Raw genomic sequence first — 21,908 nt, 5'->3', positions numbered from 1 at the left:
ATAAATTAGAAATAGAAAATTATTCTAAATTGCAGAAATATTTCACAATATTATATATATATATATATATATATATATATGTGTGTGTGTGTGTGTGTATGTATATATGTAAATGCATGCTTGATGAGAATAAGACTTATTTTAAAAGATTTAATCATACCTACCCTAAACTGTAATGTAAAAAAAAAAAAATGTACTACTAAAACATTAACCTAAATATATATATATATTAATTGGATTAGCTTTTTATGACCACATGGTGAGTTTTTTTTTTTTTTTTTTTACAGCGAAATGCATTTTCACAAATATTAAAGAGTTTCTAAAATCTAATTTCTTTTTTTCTGAAATCCTGATATGACAAACTCTGAATGTGCCACATATATATAAATGCCAAATTACAAACTAAACTGTTTAAATTATAGTTTTTTATTAAAATACATCGTCAAATATCAGCACACGGTTAGATCAAAAATGATTGCTTTCTTATGCACCATTTACAATGGAAGGTCATCATCCCACACACAAATAACATCTGTTAATACAATTCAAGGATACTCTTATAAATGAAGAAGAGACAAATGTGGTAATAACTCCTCCCTTACTCCTTATAAAAAAAAATCATCAGCTGGTCCCTTTTTTATCACAAGCATCTAGTCTATTGTGGTCTGCTTTAAAAAGTCAAGGTGCAGCTTCAGAAGTACAGATGCTTCTGTTGAAGAATAGTGCAAATGAACCTAGTGAGCTCCTCAACAGGAAGAGGTAATGCTGTGCTATTGCCTGAGAATGTCAGAGAAGATCTCTACAGCTTTGCATAGCAGTCAGGTCTGTGGAGTGGAGTAAAGAGAGTGGTGCTGGTTGCTCTGCGGAGTCCGGTTGAAGAGGAGTGGAGTCGTTTCACCGGATCCAAACCAGCTGTTGGTGCAGAGGATTGGTTATATCATAACTGATCCCACAAGCGGTTTTAATGTTAAATATCTGAGCTGTGATAAAGCCTGACACCTGCTACTGTGACTCCAGAGAGAACCCGTGTCATCATCATTTCCACGAGGGTCGTCAAAGAAATATGAGCGTGAGCCTCGTGTGTTGCACATCGCTGGGCTGCAGTTCTGAAATAAACAAAGCAAACAGCTCCAAAAAAAATAGACCCAAACGTTTGAAACGGTAGTGTGTTAACAAACTAAAACCACATGCAACAGCCATGGAAAAATGCACAATCAGCAAACCTTTTCTTGAGGAGGCTGGCGAACTCTGAAAATGAGAATGAGTAGGCTGGTAGGAAGCAGCTCCCAAATGAAGAGAACAGCTCCGAAGATAATATATCCTCTGTCACCGAGCTCACTCTGAAGGTCAGCCTTTGAAAACAACAGCGAGCATCACAAGCCGACCGGCGACAGGAACAACCTTTTCATCAGCAACCAATGAAGTGCAACTGCCCACCTGATCAGAGATGTTGTACCAGTCAAAGTCAAAGGCCTCGACTTTATGATTCTGAGACAAAAACAGCACAGCAAGATTGTAGCATGCCCTGCTAGAGAAGAGCAAGATGACACCTGCCCCCAGCACCGCAGTCCGACAAAGCCCCTGCTAGCAGAAGATGAAATAAATAGCTGCAAATAATCTTTTTGGTACTTGGTAGAATTCGAGTCCAATAATATTCCCAGTGTCCTGGTGAGAAACTCTTTTTGTCTGAATCAGTTAGTCATTAGTTCTAAATAAGTATGTTGGTGGATTTTAATGAGAAAGGACAACAGGAGATGGACTTTTTCACTGGAGGAAGTGAAACATATGGTTTATAAACTCAGAAATACACAGCTTTTCACTTCACAAGATGATAACTGGTGGACGGGAATACTGTGGATTATTGTGACGTTTTTATCAGCTGTTTGGACTCTCTGTTCACACCCATTCACTGCAGAGCTTTAGAGGATTGGATACTACTTATTTAAGCACTTGAAAACTATGTACCTTACTACGTAGATAAGGAGTGGTAGGGTGCGAGGATCGAGTTAAGAGGAGCAGAGACGTGGCCAGACACACAGCTTCCAGAATGAACAGCAGGTCATTAACCAGCACTCGAACCAGAACCAGCCTCCAAGTATTGTCTCCAGCTCCACCGGAAGAGCCATGCTGTCCGAGGCTTGCGCAAACTATATTGACACACAGGAAGATGACGCTCATGCTGGCATACACCCACCGAGCTGCCCGTCTAGAAATCAAATTGACACACAAACACATTATGGCTTTTAAAACACACAATCATTAAGATGCTAATATTGAAATCCACTCACAGTCCTTTCCTGGGCTCAACTCTGAACAGGCTTCGAACTTTGAGCAGCTCCTGTCAAAATTAGACATTGTTATTAGGGAGGGGATTTCTCAACTACACAAAAACATGCTCTTATGAATCTTTCTTTATGAGTCGTCTTACCTGAGTGAAGTAAATGTTGAAGAGGCTCAGGGTGAAGAATTGTAAGCACACTGGGAAGCAGTAAAAAAGCCAGTAGACTGGAGCGGGCAGGAGGTTGGCTGCAAGGGCATTACGAAAATAAAAGGAGAAGAGCGTTGTGCGAAGCGCTGCCCAGAACAGGCAAAGAAAAAGAAAAATACTCTGGTAACTCCAACGCTTGTGCCGGTAAAGTAACAGCAGCCAAAGCTGAACATATACGATTAAAAACAGACCCCCATAAAGACAAGTGTAAAGAACCGTGACCCCCAGCTCTACTGAAGGGGCCACGGCTGGTTTCATAGGGGAAGGTGGAACTGGAATGTGCATTATGATGATAGATGTACAAAAAAAAAATTATATCAAAATTATAAAAACAATACATAGACCAAAGCTTTAAAATAAAATAAAACAAAACTGGTGCAATAGCCAAGATTAATAATATTAAGAAAAAGGACAAACAAATATGTTCAGGCAAGAGTGGATTATCATTGGTTTGGTGTTCTATCTTCTGTCTCTTATGACGATGCCAGGATCAAACACTTCTCAGAATTCGCCGCTTCTGTGACGTGCACCTGTGAGATAAAAATAAAAGTATTAAATGGAGCTGAAGTAAACACAGCCAAGCTTTACACAACAACATCTCAAAACATTCACAATGATATCAATAACACAATCGAAAACAAACGCATGTTTTGTCTGAAAGCAGTTTTGAAAGCTAGACTATGTTTATTCGTTAGACCTGATGTAACGTTACATCTACCGGATCGATTGTACCGCACAAACTATAATACTTTTAAACTGTTTAACTAATTCTAACAGTCAAATATTTGTATTAAACTCACTTTAGAGACTGATATAAAGTACGTTAGCTAGCTGAGTGGCTAAATTTATTAGATTAAGTTTAAGTTTACCAAGGCTTTGGTATAAATAGGCGACACACTTTTTAAAAAAACTGCTTTAAATGCTGCTAAATTAAATCCAGCCTTACCTTACAAATGACTAAAACCGTGTAATCGACGTAACAAATCCGATAGATCCTTTCCTTCATCATTAAAGTTAATGCGCTGCGCTGTCAAACGAACTCATCGCTGTTGGCGCCATCTAGCGGTGAATACTGGTAAAGCAAAAACGTAAAAAAAGGCGTCTTCCTCTTCCTGTGAGATCACGCCCCAACACGCTTCCTTCTTAAAATTTTACACGTGCAGAAGAATTTTAAAAATTACAGTGTTTTAAAATAAGTACAAAGAGGAACAGAGAGAGTCCCGCCATCTCGAAAATCAATGGTTTTATCTAGTGTGCGGGCTTTGTGGGCGTGGTTTGTCTGATACTTGGGCGTGGTTTACAACGCACCGGGCGTGGTTCGCAGTCTTGCCTATCATGAAAAAAAAACGCCCATTGCTTTACCGCGCTGTACTGAGAACAGGAAACGGCGGTTATTTCAATTTTACACCATCCATAACCGTCGGGTCAACTGTCATTTCTGTCTGTCATCATCATATAAACGTTACTTCATTACACGAACTGACGGAGAATCAACAATCTGGTTCAAATAACAACTTTATAGGTCACAAATGCACTCCACTGTAACAGATAAGCTCATCGTTTCATAACTTTATGTTATGTGTTATGTTTTTCAGCAGCGTGTACATATTGACAGGCTGTGAGTCACAAGTGGTTTGTAATGTAACCATAGACTAACTCATAGCGTGTTAGTAGGCGAGGCTCTCTCTCTCTCTGTCTCTCTCTCTTTCTTTCTTTATTATACCGCTGTAGTTCTGCAGCCACGTCGCAGTCACAGACAGCATCGCTCTTACAAATCGTATTGTCTTCAACTGCAGCCGCCCAAAACAGGACCGACAACAACCCTCTCTCCTCGTACAGTTCGTCAGACAGCGTGTTTACAAATTTCTATTTTAAAAATAGTTACTCGTCACGGATAAATCGAGAGTAGGTCTCCGCTGTGGTCATGGTGAGTATAGCCTGCTTGCTAACTTATGTCTCAAACTTGCTGACTAAGTGTTAAAAACAAGGATGCAACAGTTTTCTTTAGCGTTTAAGCATCGCAGTTTGTTGTACAGTTTGTTAGGCAAACGTTTGTTCCAGTAATTACTACTTATTTACTATCTATCTATCTATCTATCTATCTATCTATCTATCTATCTATCTATCTATCTATCTACAGTCTTTGCCCTTTAAATACAAAATAAGTGATAATAACATACATGTATTTGTTCCAAAATATAGTGTATATACAAACAACAAATTATATTTACACATACACCAATACAGTGTATATATATATATATATATATATATATACTATCTACATTACATATGTGTATATACACCCATTATATAATGTTTTTGCATTCAACTAATGCTATAGGAACCAGAGGATGTACATTTCAGGTCAGCAGAAAATTTGATAGATGAGGAAGAGAACAAAAAAGCAGCATTCGGGAGGAAGGAGGATGGAGAGAAGCACCATAAAGCAGGGAGGCCACCGTTGACCCGCATCCCTACCTTTCAAAGCTCAGTGGGCCGCAAGCGAGTCACCGTCCAGACTGCAGAGTCATCACCGAAGATGGATGGATCTATCCAGCAGGGCCAGAAAGAGAGAGCTGGCTCTACAGAGGCTGGAAGAGTGAAAATGTCAGGATCTGGAGGGAGAGAAGCAGCACTGCCCGTCCCGTCGGCTCGTTTACACACAAGCCTCGCTGATGTTCTCTCTCAAGGTGATAGCTCGGGTCACGCCTCCTCTGTTTTAGCTCAGAAAGTAAATCAATCTCTTGATCAAACACCTGAGATTACCAAAGACTCTGATCAAGTTTATATGTCACTAAAGCGACCCCCACTCAGGAATGTCAATGAAGCCTTTGATCTCGTTGTAGAGCCAAGCAGAGAAACCATCTCAGAAGATGAGCAGATGTCGGCGCAGGATGCCATCGTAGAGGATCTGAGCTCATGCTCTTCTGTTGATCAGCGTGAGGCATCTGATCAAGCTTGTGAAGATACTTTGAGAGACCATTGTGATAATGGAAGTGCAGCCCAATCATATTGGACAGAAGAAAATCGTGTCACGGGGAATGATGAGAAATGTGAGGAATGTGTTCCAGATAAGGATGATGGATCCATACTTAGTGGTCAAGATGAAGCTACTAAGATCCAGAAACCTTCAGATAGTAAAAAATGCTTTAAAGAAACACAGTACGGATGCAAAACTGCCAATACTGCTCAGACAAAACATGCCGAGACGAAAAGGTGTACACCCTCCAAGGTGAGGTGAACCATATTTCGTAACATGCAACGTACAAAATTAATGGCGTTTGCTAAAGCAAGAGTACTATTATTGTTCGCACTAAGGGTTAGGGATTTTAGCACACATCTAATTCTAAAAAGTAAACTTCATGAAGCACTGTTTTGTCGAGGAGAGACGTGTTATTACTGTTTTAAGTGAACAGAGATACAATTTTCTCCTGGTGGACAATAAAAATTATTTTTTTTAAATCACTTGCATTTGCATAAAAAAAAGAAAAGAAATCACACTGCAAAAAAAATTATAATAATAATTTTTATCATAATTTATCTTGATTTCTTGTATAAATATAATAGATACATTTACTTGAGAAACAAAATTATGAGATAAGTCTTGTTTTCTGACAAAATGTATAAAAATAAATGTTACTTTATCTTTATTTATTTATTTTTGCTTAACACAAAAAAATGAGATAAGAAAAATAATCTTGTTTTCCCTTTTAAATTAAGTACATTTTTTACCCCATCATACCTAAGGTATTGTTCTTTATTTAGCCGTAAACTTTCACAATTTTAATACATTTTTCAGAAGAAAAACATTCATCACAGTCATTGAGATAATTTTATTGGAAAAAACAAATAAGTAAGAAAGTAAAATACTGCAGTAAAAGTTATATATACAGTCCAGAATGTTTTTCTCTGCTCTGATTTGTCCTTTTTGATTTGCATACATATGCAAATTGTTTAGACTAGTTGCTTTGACAAGTATTTGTTTCGCCATCAAATCCACAACAGAAGAGGATATGTGAAATTAAACAGCCACAAGACATGCAGTATATGTTGTTGGAAAGATGTTTGCATGAGTATAAAGAAAGTCTTTAATTTATTATCACTCATTTTCTATTGTTTTAGCAGACAAAAGGAAGGAGCTTTTCCCTTTTCTGTCTCTTGCCCACCATTCTTCTCCTTTTGGGTGGATTTGCATCACATGTCTGGCAGTATGGACTCCCTAAATCTGTGTCACACCTGATGACACAACTAGAGCTGCACTGGTTGGAAAGTTTCTGGATGCCTCAAGAGACATGCATATCTGACTGTAGGTGAGGAAACAGCTCCTTTTCATATTTTTAAGTATATAAATGGCGAGTTTGAGATGTAAATGTGTTTCTAAACTCTCCTTAACAGGCTTACTCTTGTTGAAAGTGTCCCTGAGGGCCTCATCTTCCCTTATGGCTCGCCACACCTGCCGAGCATTTCAGACACTTGGATTAATCTACTAAACAAAGCAAACCACTCGGTCCACATTGGTGCTTTCTATTTCACCCTCCAAGATTCAGATTTAGGGCTTACGGAGCCTTCTTCTGTGCTGGTACGTTGTATCGTGGACATTCTACCAACTCTGAAGGCTCTAGAACATTTGTTACTTGCAGGATAATATTAATTTTGATTATATGAGGCATTCAATTTAAATCTTTTTTTTAGGGCAAAAAAGTGTTCAATCGGCTGAAGCAGCTGGAACCAAAAGGAGTGAAGTTGAAGATCGCTGTAAACGCCCCTCAGCCATACATCGCAGACACAGACGAACTGGTAGCAACAGGTACAACAGCATGCCTACTGCACACGCAGCACGTGAAAATGCATACATTGAGAATGGTGAAGGGTTTGGAATGGATGTTATGCAGCTTTTTTTCCTTTAGTTTTTTTGCTTTGTGCTTTCTCTCAGGGGCTGAGGTCAGGGGAGTTGACTTGCAGAGCATCACTGGAGGCATTTTGCACAGCAAACTATGGGTTGTGGATAAGAAACACATGTATTTAGGGAGTGCAAACATGGATTGGCGTTCCCTTACCCAGGTACGTCTAATTCAAGCAACATTGTGTCATTATCTGACTGGACAAACGTTGTCTGTTGACATGCAAATATGCATGGTCGGTGCACATGCAGGCCTTTGACATGTAAATTTGATTTTTATTATATTTTTTATTAATTATTTTTATTTTATTTTAATTAATTAATTAATTTTTTTTTCATTATGCAGTGCAATTTATTAGACTGTAATGTCAAAATGGCTATTAACCCAAATAATACATTTTTGAAAATATACATGCATATGCAGTAATATAATTTTTTATAATAGGTGAAAGAGGTTGGCGTGTCTGTGGAAGACTGCAGCTGTCTGGCACAGGACGCCTCACGGATTTTTGATGTGTACTGGGACATCGGAGCTCAGAAGAATGGATCTCTTCCTCCTTTCTGGCCGGGCCGTTTCTCCGCCCTCTCCAGTTCTAAGTACCCATTAGCTGTTAAATTCAACGGTGTCCCTGCACGTGTCTATTTGTCTGTGAGTTATGTTTCTCTCACAAGTTGACTTCATTTGTTTAGTCTGGTTTTTGTTTACCACATTCATAATATGTTTTCATTGCATGTTTTGTAATCATTTTATTAAAATTGTTCACATTTCCACTTATTCTCTGGCTCATTTTCATGTATTCCATGTGTCTATTATTTGTCATTTAATGTATTTGTCATTTAATGTATTGTTTAGATGTAGATGAATGTGTTTTTTTGTCTATTACCACCTTTTTCACTATAGAAAAAACATTGCATGGACAATATATATGTCCTATAAAACTTCTTTTTCATTTTCATTCATTTCTAAATGTGATGCATGCTGTTTTTAGTGTGTGCAGAAATGTGTTCTAAATATCACATGAAGGTTTTTGACTTGTTCTTGTAGAGTTCTCCTCCTCTTTTATCATCACATGGCCGTTCTGACGATCTCTCAAGCATCCTGTCAGTAATTGCTGATGCTGAGCGCTTCATCTATGTGTCTGTGATGGATTACCTTCCCATGTCCCAGTTCACGGAGCCCATTCGGTAATCTTTACCATTTGATATTGAGTCAGGGTTATTATAGGGTTATTATAGTTAACTAAAACTAAAAGCATAAAAAAATTTTACTTTTGTACTTTATTTGTTACTTGATGTACTAAAATAACTAAAACTTAATCAAAAATGTATTAAATTATATAGACATTTTAAAAATGGACAAAACACAAGTGTGTGTTGTCACAAAGTGCCAAAACAAATCACTGAAATTAAACTAATAATAGAAAATACAACAATAAAACCTTAATTTATTTGACAAGTTTAAACAGCATGTGAAGTATTATTGTTCATGTGTATATATGTTTTCAGTGATTTACTATGTTTTGATGTACTAAGATAACTAAAACTAAAATGGAAAAAAAAAGAATAAAAACTATATAGGCATTTAAAAAAAAAACCGAAAATGCAAGAAATATATATATATTTCAGCAATACTAAAAAACAACTAGGGGGTAATTTTGAAAATTCAGTACATTTGCAAGACCATTGTGATGTTTTCGATGAATTTGATTGACTTGTCTTTAGGTTTTGGCCTGTAATCGACTCGGCCCTCCGGGAGGCAGCTTGCACGAGAGGTGTCGAGGTGAAGCTGCTGGTCAGTTGTTGGAGTCATTCTCCTGGTGCCATGTTTGTTTTCCTCCAGTCTTTATCGGTCCTCAACAAGCCCCCTCTGAGCTGCAATATTCATGCTGTACGTTTTTGTAAGCTCTTTACATCTTCTACGTGTATTGTTTTTCATCCAGCCTTCACTGGTTGTGATTTAATGTTTAAAACATTTAATTTCACAGAAAGTTTTTGAGGTGCCCTCGACACAAGAGCAGCAGAGGATCCCGTTTGCACGTGTTAACCATGCCAAGTACATGGTGACTGATAGAGTTGTTTACATTGGTACGTTCACTGTTTCCTCTCGACATTTCACAGCATGATCTCACTTGCATGCTTCACCATATTCCAGCAACCTGACGGCAGGTTTGGCGCTGCATAGTAAAAACCCTGCCAACAGAAACAGTCGATGTTTACATTTACAATTGAAATTGAAAAAAGCGAATGTCAGTTTCGTAATCCTGCTATGACTGACTGATTGTTACATTGTGATTTACAGGAACTTCCAACTGGTCTGAGAATTACTTCACCCAGACAGCAGGGGTTGGGCTTGTCGTGAATCAGACAGGTTTTGCAGTAGGGCAGGGCCAGCAAACCATTCAGAGCCAGATGCAGGAGGTTTTCCAGAGGGATTGGCATTCAGAATATGCTCAAACCCTCACTGATGTTCACGCGGAGCACTGCAGCGGAAATAATCTTACATAATAAACCACGCTCTTTATTTGTCGTGTTACTATGCACACAATGATTCAAAAAATAAAAACATCAGATGCCAAAAACTCAAAACCCTGCGGCATTCCTGCCTACTGATAACTTATTTATGATGGATTTATTTGCCAAAAGGATGCTGTGCATTTTTAATGTTTGTTATAAAAATGGCATATACTAATTCTTCTTCTTTTTTTTTTTCAAGTGCATTTATTGTATATTTGCATTATGTGACATTTGCCAGAATAAGGACAAGGTCCTTGAGCAAGCACTGATCTCTGATGTTGAACTGGTTGAACATGCATGTAAATGAATTATCATTGTAATAGGTGTCTTGGCTTTAATGACTGTAATGTTTGTTCTCAAATTAAACTGCCTTTTCAGTAAGAAAATGCTTGTGCGCTGATGTTTTAATGTTCATTTAGATTTATTTAGTTATTTTTAGTTTACTTTTCATGGATTAAACTGTTTACTGCACCTTTTACCATATATATATATATATATATATATATATATATATGGTAAAAGGAGCAGTAAACAATTTTATATATATTTATATATATATATATAGTAAAAGGTGCAGTAAACAGTTTAATCCATGAAAAGTAAACTATGTATCCACGTTTAATACATATATAGTAAAACATATATATATATATATATATATATATATATATATATATATATATATATATAGTCAGGTGACACAGATCATTTATGACATTTTAAATAAAAAGACGAAGTTACGAAATCATATAAATTGTCTCCCATTAATGTGTACATGTGACATTTTATGATTAATCATATAAATTAACATAAAAATCCCTGTCTCAAAACCAATTGAGCTCCTGCCTTACGAAAACAAACCGTGGTTATATTAGACTAGTGACAATAAAGGGCTACTACTACTACTATTATAATAAAAGCGTAGTAAACATGGGTTTTGGCGGTTTGTTTACGGCTTGTGTAACCACTACAAATACCATGATTAAACTATGACTAGTGTAGCAAAACCATGGCTAATTTGTGTCTACCCTGGTTTAATCAACATGCTTTTTTAAGTTTTATTTGTAGTTTAACCACGGTTAATTTTCGTAAAGGCTATAATGCTCATATAATGCTGCTTATAAAGCCCTCTATGGCTGTCTAGGCAGTCAGCTCGCGAGTTTTTAAACGCAGCCCTCGTCTCCTCGCAGGAAGTGAAGGCGCGAGAAAGGAAGACGCTAAACATGGCACGAGAAAGAAGTCCAGCTTTATGGCTTCACCCTCAAACAAGTGTAACTCGCAGAATAACTTTACTCTTGCTTTTATGGCTACTCCACTTTTCTTCCGTATATTCCGATATTACGGACGGGAATGCGGAGCACTTAAAGCGGGAGCACTCGCTCATTAAGCCCTATCAGGGTGAGTAGCTTGCTAGTCGAGTGATTAGGGTTTGAAGACGTCCTGTAGCCACACACTCACTAAAGAGTTTTAGGTTTCTGTTCACTACGTAAATTAGGATGCCACTCAAGTTGTTTTGTTATGTCATGGGTCATGTATTTCATCAGGAACATGTATAAAAACAGGCTACTGTAGAGTCATAACAGTGACAACTCAATGTAAACAAAGCTAGTCAGCCTTTATTTGAACAGATGCATTTAAAGTGGAGGTTATAAAGGAATCCACCTTCACAGTCAGGGAGAGCATGCAAATTATCAGTTTACTATTTAATTAAGAGAGAGGGGAAAAACATATATTACATAGTTAAGACTTTGATGACTGTTTTGTATTGTCATATACTGGGGTCTGAAGAACTGAAAAGGAGCGAAAAATTACATTATCAGGGACACGTTTACTTCATAGATTTGTGCTAAACCTGATGATCTTGTTCTCCAGCATTATGCACTGTTAGAAAATATCTAATTACATTTACTTATATAAATTATATATTTTATTTGCAACTTAGTATAAATTACTACTAATACTACTACGCTACTATTTAATATTTTATTAAGTGATATTATGTTCATTATAAGTGTCCTGTTAATAAAAAATGGCCAATACTTTTAGGTCATACACACAGAATAACACGCATGACACTAATAATATAATGCAATAAATATTAATTAAATTGTATACTTAAAGAAAAAACCCTAATGTACATCACTGATAACAAAAATAAATGATTTAAATAATAATAAAAAAATATGGGCTTTGTCTTTTTTCGTTGTAAATTATATGCCTACAAAAAAATAAAAAATTTAATTGTTTTTGAAGGCTTTTGAACCCCAGTGTATGTGATGAGCCTCACTAATGTTTCTCATGACTTATAATAACGTGTATATAAGCTTCACTCAAAATTACCAAAACACTGTAAATTAATTCAGCAGAAATTCTATGATCATTTATGTTTCGTATGTCAGGTGTTGGAACGAGTTCGTCAAGTCAGTGGGACTTTTGGGGAAGTACTTTAGTAACCAGCCAGTATGTGCGTCTGACTCCGGATGAGAGGAGCAAACAGGGCTCCATCTGGAATACAGTGGTAAGTAAAACTGACCTAAAACCTTAACCAAGTAGTTGATGTGAACGCGGAGAAGTCATGTGACCAACTTTAACCCAGTGCAAAATCTGCATGGAGAAATCTTTCATGAAATTCCTGTAAATTGGTTAATGTGATGCACTCTATTAATGCAAAATGAGGTTGAGTTATATTAATTTTCCCTCTCTGCAGCCCTGCTATTTGAAGGATTGGGAGATGCATGTGCAGTTTAAAATTCATGGATCAGGAAAGAAGAATCTCCATGGAGATGGTTTTGCCATTTGGTACACGAAAGAGAGGCTACATCCTGGTAAGACTGAAGGTTTAGATCCCCTCGAAGTCTCATTCATTTCATGAATTTGAGTTATAATGCTATATATATATGTGTGTGTGTGTGTGTAGTCGACGTGATCCATCGGCAAGTCAGCTTTTTCTTCCCTGCAGTTTATTGTGTCATACTTTTATTTAGGCCCTGTCTTTGGAAACCAAGACCATTTTGTAGGCCTGGCTATTTTTGTGGATACCTTCCGTAATGATCTTCAAGGAATGGATGTAAGTGGGCCGGACTCACGGGTCCTTCTTTCTCTGCAGGCACCGTGTTTGGCAGTAGTGCCAACTTCCTTGGGTTGGCCATGTTTATAGACACATACCCTAACGATGAGGCTCCGGATGTGAGTTGAGAGATGTAAAATATTTGTGTCTTTGTACCTTCATTTGAACGGAAGCTTTGCTTTATCATTATGGGATCAACTTGAGATATCTGTTTCTAAAAAGCGCTAGTATTTATGGGAATACTGGATTTTTGGCATGTTTGTTCTGCTTCTGTTCATTGGATTGCTCTTCACACGGAAAATGAGGATAGTTTGAATATGATTATTATTTGACAGGTGTTTGCATTCAGATCAAACAATCCTTCGAGTAGTGAAGAATGTATTTTAATCAAACTATCCTTTCACTTTTTTTATTTACTATATGAGACTCTGGACCACAAAACCAATCTTAAGTGATAATTAAGATTTATACATCATATGGAAGCTGAATAATGATCTTTCCATTGATGTATGATTTATTAGGATCGGACAATATTTGGCCGAGATGCAACTATTTTTGAAAAATCTGGAATCTGAGGGTGCAAAAAAATGTAAATACTGAAAAAATCGCCTTTAAAATTGTCCAAATGAATTCTTAGCAATGCATATTACTAATCAAAAATTAAGTTTTGATATACTTACGGTAGGAAATGTACAAAATATCTTCAAGGAACATGATCTTTACTTAATATCCTAATGATTTTTGTCATAAAAGAAAAAACTATAATTTTGACCCATACAATGTTTTTTTTTGGGCTATTGCTAAAAATATACCTTGAGACTGGTTTTCTGCTCCAGGTTCACATATGTTCTGAATTATCAACATATAGCAACTTTATTTATATATTTTTTTCAACAATTTTGCCAAGCACTACAAATAATCATTGCTTTCTTTGTTTTGCTTGCATTATGTGGTCCCTCTTTTTTTCACCCTCATCATTCATTACTTGTTGATGAAGCATTTCTTTAAAAAAAAAATATTTACAGTGCATATTGTTTTTAGTAGAATGCAGTGACATTTTATGAATTTAGATCATTGTGTTTTACACGATCTGGTTCAGGAACAGCTGGATAAGAGTTTGCCATCCTTTAGTAATTTACATAGCTTTTTTGTGTCAGCAATTAGGCAAAAATCAATGTAATAAATCGAATTGATAATCTTTGGTCCTCCAGCGCTCATTTCCCTATATTTCTGCGATGGTGAATAACGGCTCCCTGCCGTACGACCACGGGAAAGACGGTCGCTCCACTGAATTAGGAGGCTGCTCTGTGGAAGTCAGGAACAAAGATCATGACACATACCTGGCCATTAGATACTCCAGAGGCAGACTCACGGTAACATACTGCAAACACAGTGATAAAGAGTCAGTAGGATTTTTTTTGTTTAAATCTCAAAGATACAGGAAAGTGTCTTAAATACAGTAAAAAAAAAAAAAAAAAGATATATATATATATATATATATATATATATATATATATATATATATATATAATAATAACATTTTGGTAATACTTTACATTTGGACTGCGCTGTTTTTAACGTAAGTATACTGTGATTTTATTCAGAAATGTGTTTAACTAATGTATTTTAAAAATTTATCACCTGAATGTTTTTTGTTTTGTTTTTTTGTCTAGTATTAGTATCTAGTATCTAGTATCTTATAGTTTTTTATTATTGTATGATTGTATGATTGTTGTGGTTATTCTGTTTTGGCCACGAAGATAGTCTTGCTACTGAAATTGTGTTGCAAGAGAAGTGAATTCATTAATAAAAGCTTTACGATTAGGCTCCACTTAACTTAAAATAGTTTTTATGACCCAACAAAAATATTTCAAAAAGCTTAATATTTACTAATACATTAATAAAAAGTTGCACTGTTAATATAATATAATGGACTTGAGCTAACACAAACTACGTTAGTATTTTTATTAAATAGCATTAATAAATACTGCGACAAAAGTTTTGCTAATTGTAAGTAATTGTTAGTCAATGCATTAACTGAAGTGTTTCCTTATTGTAAAGTGTTAACAATATTTCTTATTCATTCTTTTTCTTAGTAGTATTATTATTATTATCAGTATTAAAATTGGTGAGCTGCTTAATATTTTTATGGAAACAGTAATACAGGTTTATCTTTGATGGATAAAAAACAGTTCCGAAGAACAGCACTTTTGTCCCATTCTAAGTATCTTTACTGTCATTTTTGATCAATTGGATGCATCCTTACTGAACTAAAGTATTAATTTCTTTAAAAAAAATCTTACCACAAACTTAAACTGTATTATAAATTGTTTTATTTTATTGTTTCATTTTGGCACTGAAACCACCATGATGTGTTTCTCATGATAAGAGCCATTTAATACATGGAGTTAAATATATATATGAAAGTATATGACATCTGTGTTGTGTTTCCACAGATTATGGTAGATGTGGATGACAGGAACGATTGGAAAGAGTGCATTGATATCGGAGGTGTCCGCCTCCCTACAGGATACTATTTTGGGGCTTCTGCGGTCACAGGAGATCTTTCTGGTAAGTGTTACTTTTAAATCTCCCCTTGATATCCAAAGTGATCCTGATGCCTTTCGCCAGACCTCACTGATACAGTTTGCTCTGTGCAGACAATCACGACATCATCTCTATGAAGATGTACCAGCTGATGGTGGAGCACACTCCTGAGGAGGACAACCAGGACTGGACGAAGATCGAGCCGAGTGTCAGTCTCCTCAAGTCACCCAAAGGTAACACGGCTGATATGTAGTTCTAGATGGAATGAGATTTAATTCAAGATGTCGGGTTCACATCTTCTCCCCCAAAACAGATAATATCGATGATCCGACGGGAAATTTCCGGAGCACGCCCCTCACTGGCTGGAAGGTGTTTCTGCTTCTGCTGTGCGCTCTGCTGGGAATCGTGGTTTGCGCCGTTGTTGGTGCCGTGGTGTTTCAGAAGCGCCAAGAGAGGAACAAGAGGTTCTACTAAACCACAGGATTTCAAAGAACTCGGGAGATTGTAGGTGAAATAAAAAATTAAAAAAACATTAATGTGAATTTTGAACAGCTGTAAACATGTGGATATTATCGAACTGCTCCACTGGAAGGAAAAATGGTTCGAGTCTAAAGAGTGCGATTTGTGGCTTCAAAGAAACGTGTCTTTATGTTGGTCTTTATTTGGGTCTGCCGAGGTAAATTACACATTTTTAAAGCAGTCTACAGTAGATTTTAATTTTTGTGTGTGCCCTTTATATCTTCTTTTTTTCTTGTTTTAACCCTTTATCCATGTTTCCTTGCCATCTACACATTGCTTCATTCTGCTCTGAAGTTCTGATTGTTTTTATAACATGTGTGATTTACTTTAAGAGGATTTTAATGGACTGCACAAGAAATCGGACTGATGAAAAGCGTCTTCTTAAATTGTTCAAATCAATGTAAATATTTTAAGTTGCTGCCCTAGTCTCTTTGTTCTATGGCATAATGATTGAGCCTTGTTTTTTTTTAACCATAGGAATTTAGAAAATATTGAACCAAAAATACATTTTCAGTTTTATTACTGTTCAGCCTTATGTGAGTCGAGTTCTTTTTCTTTCATCTTTCTGTTAATTTTGCTATTTTTTGCGCCTCTAAGAAGTTACTGCAATGTACTGATTTACAGTTGTTTCTGAAAGAAGTTCACATTTAAATGGGCAGTGACTGTACAATGATGCTTTTGGTGAGAAAATAAAGCAGATACAACAGTTAACTAGTCAAATATTTGTCCTTTTTTTCAGTGTTGAACAGCTTTTTTCTTATTTTGCCCTTAATTATTAGGACCCAATTAATGTAATGGCATACATATATATATATATATATATATATATATATATATATATATATATATATATATATATACAGTACAGACCAAATGTTTGGAAACATTACTATTTTTAATGTTTTTGAAAGAAGTTTCTTCTGCTCATCAAGCCTGCATTTATTTGATCAAAAATACAGAAAAAACTGTAATATTGTGAAATATTATTACAACTTAAAATAATAGTTTTCTATTTGAATATACTTTAAAAAAAATAATTTATTCCTGTGATGCAAAGCTGAATTTTCAGCATCATTACTCCAGCCTTCAGTGTCACATGTAACATCCAGTCTATCACATGATCCTTTAGAAATCATTCTCATATTCTGATTTATTATGAGTGTTGGAAACAGTTCTGCTGTCTAATATATTTGATGAATAAAAGGTTAAAAAGAAAAAAATTCTAATATATATTCTAATAATATATTTTCTTTACTATCACTTTTTATCAATTTAACACATCCTTGCTGAATAAAAGTATTGATTTTATTAAAAAAAGAAAGAAAAAAAATGACTGACCCCAAATTACTGACCAGTATGTGTATCACATGTTCTGAAAAAATATTAAGCAGCAGAACTGTTTCCAACTTTGATAATGAATCATCATATTAGAATGAGTTCTAAAGGATCATGTGATAATGATCCTAAAAATACAGCTTTGCATCACAGAAATAAATGATAATTTAAAGTATAATAAATTTAAAAACAATTATTTTAAGTTGTAATAATATATCACAATATTACATTTTTTTCTGTATTTTTGATCAAATAAATGCAGGCTTGATGAGCAGAAGAAACTTCTTTCAAAAACATTAAAAATAGTAATGTTTCCAAACTTTTGGTCTGTACTGTATATATATATATATATATATATATATATATATATATATATATATATATATATATATATATATATATATATACAATGTAGTGGTGTTGAAACAGACAGAAAACATCCCTCAGCTGTAAAAATCATGGACTGTATGGATTGTATCAAGCCTTGTTTTCATCTATCTATCTATTTATTTTGCTCAAGGATAGGGTAGGTAGATTTACAGAGGCTTCTAATCACCTTGTAGGTAAACTGAATAATCACCCCTTTCTTCTTTCTTGCCTAAATGGTGATTAGATTCACTGTTTGGACTGCTGTTTATCAAAAAACATTGATAAACCTTAGTAAAAATTAATTAATATGCCTTACCGAAAAGCCTCTTACAAACATCAGTGAAATGAAAAATGCTAATTAGCCTGAATCACTATAAGCTCGTCGTATCACGAGCTTGTTTTACCATAAAGCCGATAAAAATGGGTTTGTTACAGTCATGAAAAATGATTTTGAACACATCGGAGTTCACCAGTCAATGTCACGCTTTAACGTTTCATGAAGAATGTGGAAGTTAATAATGATAATACCGAGGTATGTTCGGGTGGCAGGGGCTTTTATAACGAAATAAATAATTTTCCAAGTTGCAAAAGATTCGATTCACTCGGTTGAAACTACATTCACTCGGTAAAACTACAATGACCATGAGCCAGCCATCTGGGGAACGCGCTTTCCGCTTTGTGATTGGACGGTGGCCGGCGATGGGTTACGTGGCACTGGAGTCGCTGCGCATGCGCAGTGCGCGTCCCACCGGTAGTGTCCAGATGGCGGCAGTCAGAATGCAGTTCACACTTTACTTGGTGTTTTTGTTAAACATTTACAACAGTTTTGTGTCAGCGTTGTATTTCCATATCGGCGAGACTGAAAAGAAATGCTTCATAGAAGAAATACCGGACGAAACCATGATAATAGGCAAGTAGGATAAACAGAATAAGCCAACTTTGTAGTGCACGTAAATGCTTAGCCTAGTGCTAACTAACGTTAGCAGGTTTGTCGTTAGAGTTTATTCTTTGGCAACAAGCTTGATTTCAACTAGTTCAACTAAACAAAATATTAGTTAAAAATGAGCTTTTCTAGGTTTTACTGTAACTTAGACAACATAACATCTAAATACACACGTGTAGATGCATACTAGACCGAGAAAGCAACAGTGTTAACTAATACGCGTTTTAAAACGTTGAATGAAGGTAACTCCACAGTGATCCATCATCCTGCTGCTCTGTCTAAATAAGATGAAGAGATGAATTATGAGACAAGAATCTGATGTTGAAATATCCTGAATGCAGTGACACAACACCAAGTGAATATGACATAACTTCTCACTCGAAGATAAAAACTTACTGTTTTAGTCAGGTGTTTTTGTCAGTGGATTATTATGAAAACAGTGAAATTACTTATTTTTTCTTACAATATGTCAAACTGTTTTAACCAGGTAACTACCGGACGCAGCTCTATGACAAGCAGAGAGAAGAGTATTTGCCTGCGACTCAAGGACTGGGGATGTTTGTGGAAGTGAAGGATCCTGATGAGAAGGTTTGTCTGATTAAAGATCTTGTGAGTTATTAAAGTCAAGCATGTTTGCTTTTCTCATTTGCTTATCTTTTTTGGTGGTTTCAGGTGATCCTGTCCCGCCAGTATGGATCTGAGGGCAGGTTTATCTTCACCTCACACACACCTGGAGAGCATCAGATCTGCTTGCACTCAAATTCCTCCAAATTTGCTCTGTTTGCTGGTGGGATGCTTGTGAGTTTATTCTGCTCTCCTCAAACTATATTTATTAATATTTCGTTAAAACAAGTACAATATTGCAGAGTACACAATGCAAATATTATCCACACGAACTGACAAAGTGTTGTGAGGAAATAAAAGTTAATCCATAACATTTTTGGAATATTTTTTTTTTAATAAGTTTATATTTCAATTTAGATTTATACATTTTTACATTTAAATGTTAGCATATTAAATGCAAGGAGAGTGTCTATATTTAATGTTTGAAATAATTTTTGTGAAAACAAAATATGGGTTAAATAATGTTAAATTTTTATGCATTGAAACATTTATTCAAAAAGAAGAAAAGGTCTATTATTTAATATTTTACATTTTAAATTATTAAAAACTTCTTGCTGATAAATGGGTAAAACCTAGTGGTTTTAAGGAGTCTGTCCTAGATTGGTATTGATTTAAAATGATGATAAATTAGTTTTGGGGCTGCACTGTGATCCTTAAATACAGGTTTTTAATGTTTCTTGCTCTAAATATCCCTGACACTTTTTTGGTAAATTGTCTATTGTTGCATTGAATTACATTTTAGTAGGTGTCTTCTGTTAATCATGGTAGAAATGTATGATGGTCATTATTTTTTGCTTAGAAAGAAAATATTGCACAGGTCAAACTATGTATTAAAAAAAAATAAAATCTACATTAAACTTTTTTTTTTTTAATTAAGCACACACACAATTAGAAATTTCATTTTTTTTTTTCTTTTATATGATGACCTATTTAGTCAGCTTTTGCTTTTGAATTTTTGATTTCAGCGTGTTCACTTGGACATTCAAGTTGGTGAGCATACAAACAACTACGCAGAAATCGCAGCCAAAGACAAGCTGACGGAGCTGCAGCTGAGGGTGCGACAGCTGATGGAGCAAGTGGATCAGATCCAGAAAGAGCAGAACTATCAGCGGGTCAGTGTTCCGTGGGTTTGAGGTTATACAGAACTAGTGATAGTACAAGGCATTTCTGTCACATGTGCACAAGAATGTCCTAATCTGACTTTTCTTGTCCTAGTATCGTGAGGAGCGCTTCAGACAGACCAGTGAGAGCACCAATCAGAGAGTCCTGTGGTGGTCTATCGTCCAGACGCTGATCCTGGTGGCCATTGGGTTTTGGCAGATGAGACACCTGAAGAGCTTCTTTGAAGCCAAGAAATTAGTATAGAACTGTATTCCGATTTTTTTTTTTTAAGTTGTGATGATTGTCAGCACACACAGCATTTTGAAGACTGCCTGCTTCACGTGTGGTCAAGAGCTAGTCAACATGCTCTCAGCTCTGTAGTTCCCTACTTTAAATTGTTTTACGCTGCTTGTATCAGTGCCTCACCCCATGTAATGTGAACCTAGATTCTGTTCAGAAACGCATTACAATTTGGAGGTGATATGCACTTAACAAAGCAGTTAACTGTATTCAAAACACAAATTGCATAGTGGTTGCCTTCTCATTTATTACAGCCCCTTGATAAAATATTTGAGAAAGCTGATGAAGTCATGAACTATTAACTGGGCTGCGAGTATGATTGATGCTTTTCCTAATTGACCTTGGATTATTCGCTTAAACATTTACAAGACAAAACTAACCGAGTTTATCCTGGTGGCAGGTGTAAATGGATTCTGTTGTTTGGTTATGCAGTAAGTAGTATGATATTTAAAGGTATGCTCAGAGTGAATGTTTCTCGGTGTTTAAATTTTTATTCTTTATACAACTGGATGATGATTTCTTTTCTAGACCCCTATTTTATTTTATGACACATTGAAATAGATTATCAAAAGGTTTATATTTTTCATGAATACCCATTAGCTATCAGCTATTACTCTGACAGATCTTTTCTGTTTGCTTTGAAAACCATCTTAGACAGACATTATCATGTTTTTCACATCTATATTTTCTATTGTAAACTCCTCAGGTTGATGTAGAGATTTCAGTGGTTCATTCACTCTTAAATTGATCTGCCTAGAATACTCTCTCAAAACCGCAAATGATATTTGAGATTTGCTCGCTTTTTCAGATACTATAGCTGGTGTCATAATGTTGTGTTTTCTTTAAAAAAAAAAAAAAACAGACTGGATGTTGTTTTGAGTGTTTTGTTATGCATCGATTACTGCACACTGAAATGCTTTGCCATCACATTTGTATGGTTTAACTTTTTTGTTTTGTTTTTGGTCATTTTAGTTTGTGAACAGCCACTGGGAAATGGGTTTACTTTTTTTTAAAAGTAGGGACAGGGGAAGGAAAACTTGTTGGTGAGAAATCTACCCCATAATTGCACTCAGAAATAAAGTTTCCCACTCTCCTCAACATTGGCTCAGTTGTCTTCATAATTTTTTGGGTGAAACAACTTGTACAAGATAGTTATTTGAGGAATTAATTTACTTGAGGAGTGTTAACACACCTTGAC

The 21,908-nt window shown here is 35.7% G+C and overlaps 4 protein-coding genes across 10 annotated transcripts; 3 read left to right on the top strand and 1 right to left on the bottom strand.

Annotated features, from left to right (window-relative positions):
• Positions 1-419: 419 nt before the first annotated feature.
• On the bottom strand, positions 420-5,103 carry LOC132109437 (integral membrane protein GPR137-like). Of its 4 annotated transcripts, none has more exons than XM_059515498.1 (8): positions 4,970-5,103; positions 2,429-3,018; positions 2,289-2,338; positions 1,966-2,206; positions 1,438-1,581; positions 1,224-1,352; positions 1,000-1,106; positions 420-912 (listed from the first exon to the last, which is right to left on the bottom strand). In XM_059515498.1, the coding sequence occupies exons 2-8, from the start codon at positions 2,771-2,773 to the stop codon at positions 819-821; spliced, it is 1,110 nt and encodes a 369-aa protein (XP_059371481.1). In that variant the 5' UTR covers positions 2,774-3,018; positions 4,970-5,103; the 3' UTR covers positions 420-818. The 4 variants fall into 4 exon arrangements, with proteins under 4 accessions (XP_059371481.1, XP_059371480.1, XP_059371482.1 ...); XM_059515497.1 differs by lacking the exon at positions 4,970-5,103 and adding an exon at positions 3,435-3,613; XM_059515499.1 differs by lacking the exon at positions 4,970-5,103 and adding an exon at positions 3,440-3,613.
• LOC132109436 (5'-3' exonuclease PLD3-like) lies at positions 3,850-10,291 on the top strand. Of its 3 annotated transcripts, none has more exons than XR_009424501.1 (11): positions 3,850-4,415; positions 4,833-5,723; positions 6,614-6,801; positions 6,887-7,070; positions 7,184-7,298; positions 7,425-7,552; positions 7,837-8,040; positions 8,437-8,576; positions 9,114-9,289; positions 9,377-9,476; positions 9,691-9,708. XR_009424501.1 is itself a non-coding variant. In XM_059515496.1 (11 exons), exons 1-11 carry the CDS (start codon positions 4,413-4,415, stop codon positions 9,894-9,896), a joined length of 2,322 nt encoding a protein of 773 aa, XP_059371479.1. In that variant the 5' UTR covers positions 3,850-4,412; the 3' UTR covers positions 9,897-10,291. The 3 variants fall into 3 exon arrangements, 2 of the variants coding, with proteins under 2 accessions (XP_059371479.1, XP_059371478.1); XM_059515496.1 differs by having other exon boundaries at positions 6,617-6,801; positions 9,114-9,279; positions 9,691-10,291; XM_059515495.1 differs by having other exon boundaries at positions 3,851-4,415; positions 9,114-9,279; positions 9,691-10,291.
• Positions 10,292-11,074: 783 nt separating this feature from the next.
• LOC132109435 (vesicular integral-membrane protein VIP36-like) lies at positions 11,075-16,749 on the top strand. 2 transcript variants are annotated; one of them, XM_059515494.1, is made up of 8 exons: positions 11,075-11,303; positions 12,305-12,423; positions 12,613-12,730; positions 13,012-13,091; positions 14,184-14,345; positions 15,429-15,543; positions 15,633-15,752; positions 15,833-16,749. In XM_059515494.1, the coding sequence occupies exons 1-8, from the start codon at positions 11,129-11,131 to the stop codon at positions 15,991-15,993; spliced, it is 1,050 nt and encodes a 349-aa protein (XP_059371477.1). In that variant the 5' UTR covers positions 11,075-11,128; the 3' UTR covers positions 15,994-16,749. The 2 variants fall into 2 exon arrangements, with proteins under 2 accessions (XP_059371477.1, XP_059371476.1); XM_059515493.1 differs by lacking the exon at positions 13,012-13,091 and adding an exon at positions 12,890-12,972 and having other exon boundaries at positions 11,077-11,303.
• A 1,628-nt stretch (positions 16,750-18,377) lies between these two features.
• Positions 18,378-21,808, top strand: LOC132109434 (transmembrane emp24 domain-containing protein 9-like). Its single transcript, XM_059515492.1, has 5 exons — positions 18,378-18,652; positions 19,173-19,273; positions 19,358-19,483; positions 20,275-20,421; positions 20,525-21,808. Exons 1-5 carry the CDS (start codon positions 18,379-18,381, stop codon positions 20,672-20,674), a joined length of 798 nt encoding a protein of 265 aa, XP_059371475.1. The 5' UTR covers position 18,378; the 3' UTR covers positions 20,675-21,808.
• The last annotated feature ends 100 nt before the right edge of the window (positions 21,809-21,908 follow it).

The sequence above is a fragment of the Carassius carassius genome, chromosome 29 (genome assembly GCF_963082965.1).
Source record: "Carassius carassius chromosome 29, fCarCar2.1, whole genome shotgun sequence".
In the NCBI taxonomy this organism is placed as follows: domain Eukaryota; kingdom Metazoa; phylum Chordata; class Actinopteri; order Cypriniformes; family Cyprinidae; genus Carassius; species Carassius carassius.
Note: the sequence above shows the minus strand (reverse complement) of the source record. Positions and strands in the feature narration are given on the sequence as shown.

What these genes read in the sequence shown, in the direction of transcription:
- LOC132109436 (XM_059515495.1), top strand. An exon ending in AAAGGTGTACACCCTCCAAG is followed by an intron (nt 5,724 to 6,613) that starts GTGAGGTGAACC and finishes CTATTGTTTTAG; the next exon opens with CAGACAAAAGGAAGGAGCTT. An exon ending in AGACGAACTGGTAGCAACAG is followed by an intron (nt 7,299 to 7,424) that starts GTACAACAGCAT and finishes GCTTTCTCTCAG; the next exon opens with GGGCTGAGGTCAGGGGAGTT.
- LOC132109437 (XM_059515498.1), bottom strand. Translation starts at nt 2,773, where the DNA reads ATGCACATTCCAGTTCCACCTTCCCCTATGAAACCAGCCGTGGCCCCT. An exon ending in GTTGAGCCCAGGAAAGGACT is followed by an intron (nt 2,207 to 2,288) that starts GTGAGTGGATTT and finishes TTTGATTTCTAG; the next exon opens with ACGGGCAGCTCGGTGGGTGT. An exon ending in GGTACAACATCTCTGATCAG is followed by an intron (nt 1,353 to 1,437) that starts GTGGGCAGTTGC and finishes TTGTTTTCAAAG; the next exon opens with GCTGACCTTCAGAGTGAGCT.
- LOC132109434 (XM_059515492.1), top strand. Translation starts at nt 18,379, where the DNA reads ATGACCATGAGCCAGCCATCTGGGGAACGCGCTTTCCGCTTTGTGATT. An exon ending in TGAAGGATCCTGATGAGAAG is followed by an intron (nt 19,274 to 19,357) that starts GTTTGTCTGATT and finishes TGGTGGTTTCAG; the next exon opens with GTGATCCTGTCCCGCCAGTA. An exon ending in TGTTTGCTGGTGGGATGCTT is followed by an intron (nt 19,484 to 20,274) that starts GTGAGTTTATTC and finishes TTTTGATTTCAG; the next exon opens with CGTGTTCACTTGGACATTCA.
- LOC132109435 (XM_059515493.1), top strand. Translation starts at nt 11,129, where the DNA reads ATGGCACGAGAAAGAAGTCCAGCTTTATGGCTTCACCCTCAAACAAGT. An exon ending in ACTCCAGAGGCAGACTCACG is followed by an intron (nt 14,346 to 15,428) that starts GTAACATACTGC and finishes GTGTTTCCACAG; the next exon opens with ATTATGGTAGATGTGGATGA. An exon ending in TCTCCTCAAGTCACCCAAAG is followed by an intron (nt 15,753 to 15,832) that starts GTAACACGGCTG and finishes CCCCCAAAACAG; the next exon opens with ATAATATCGATGATCCGACG.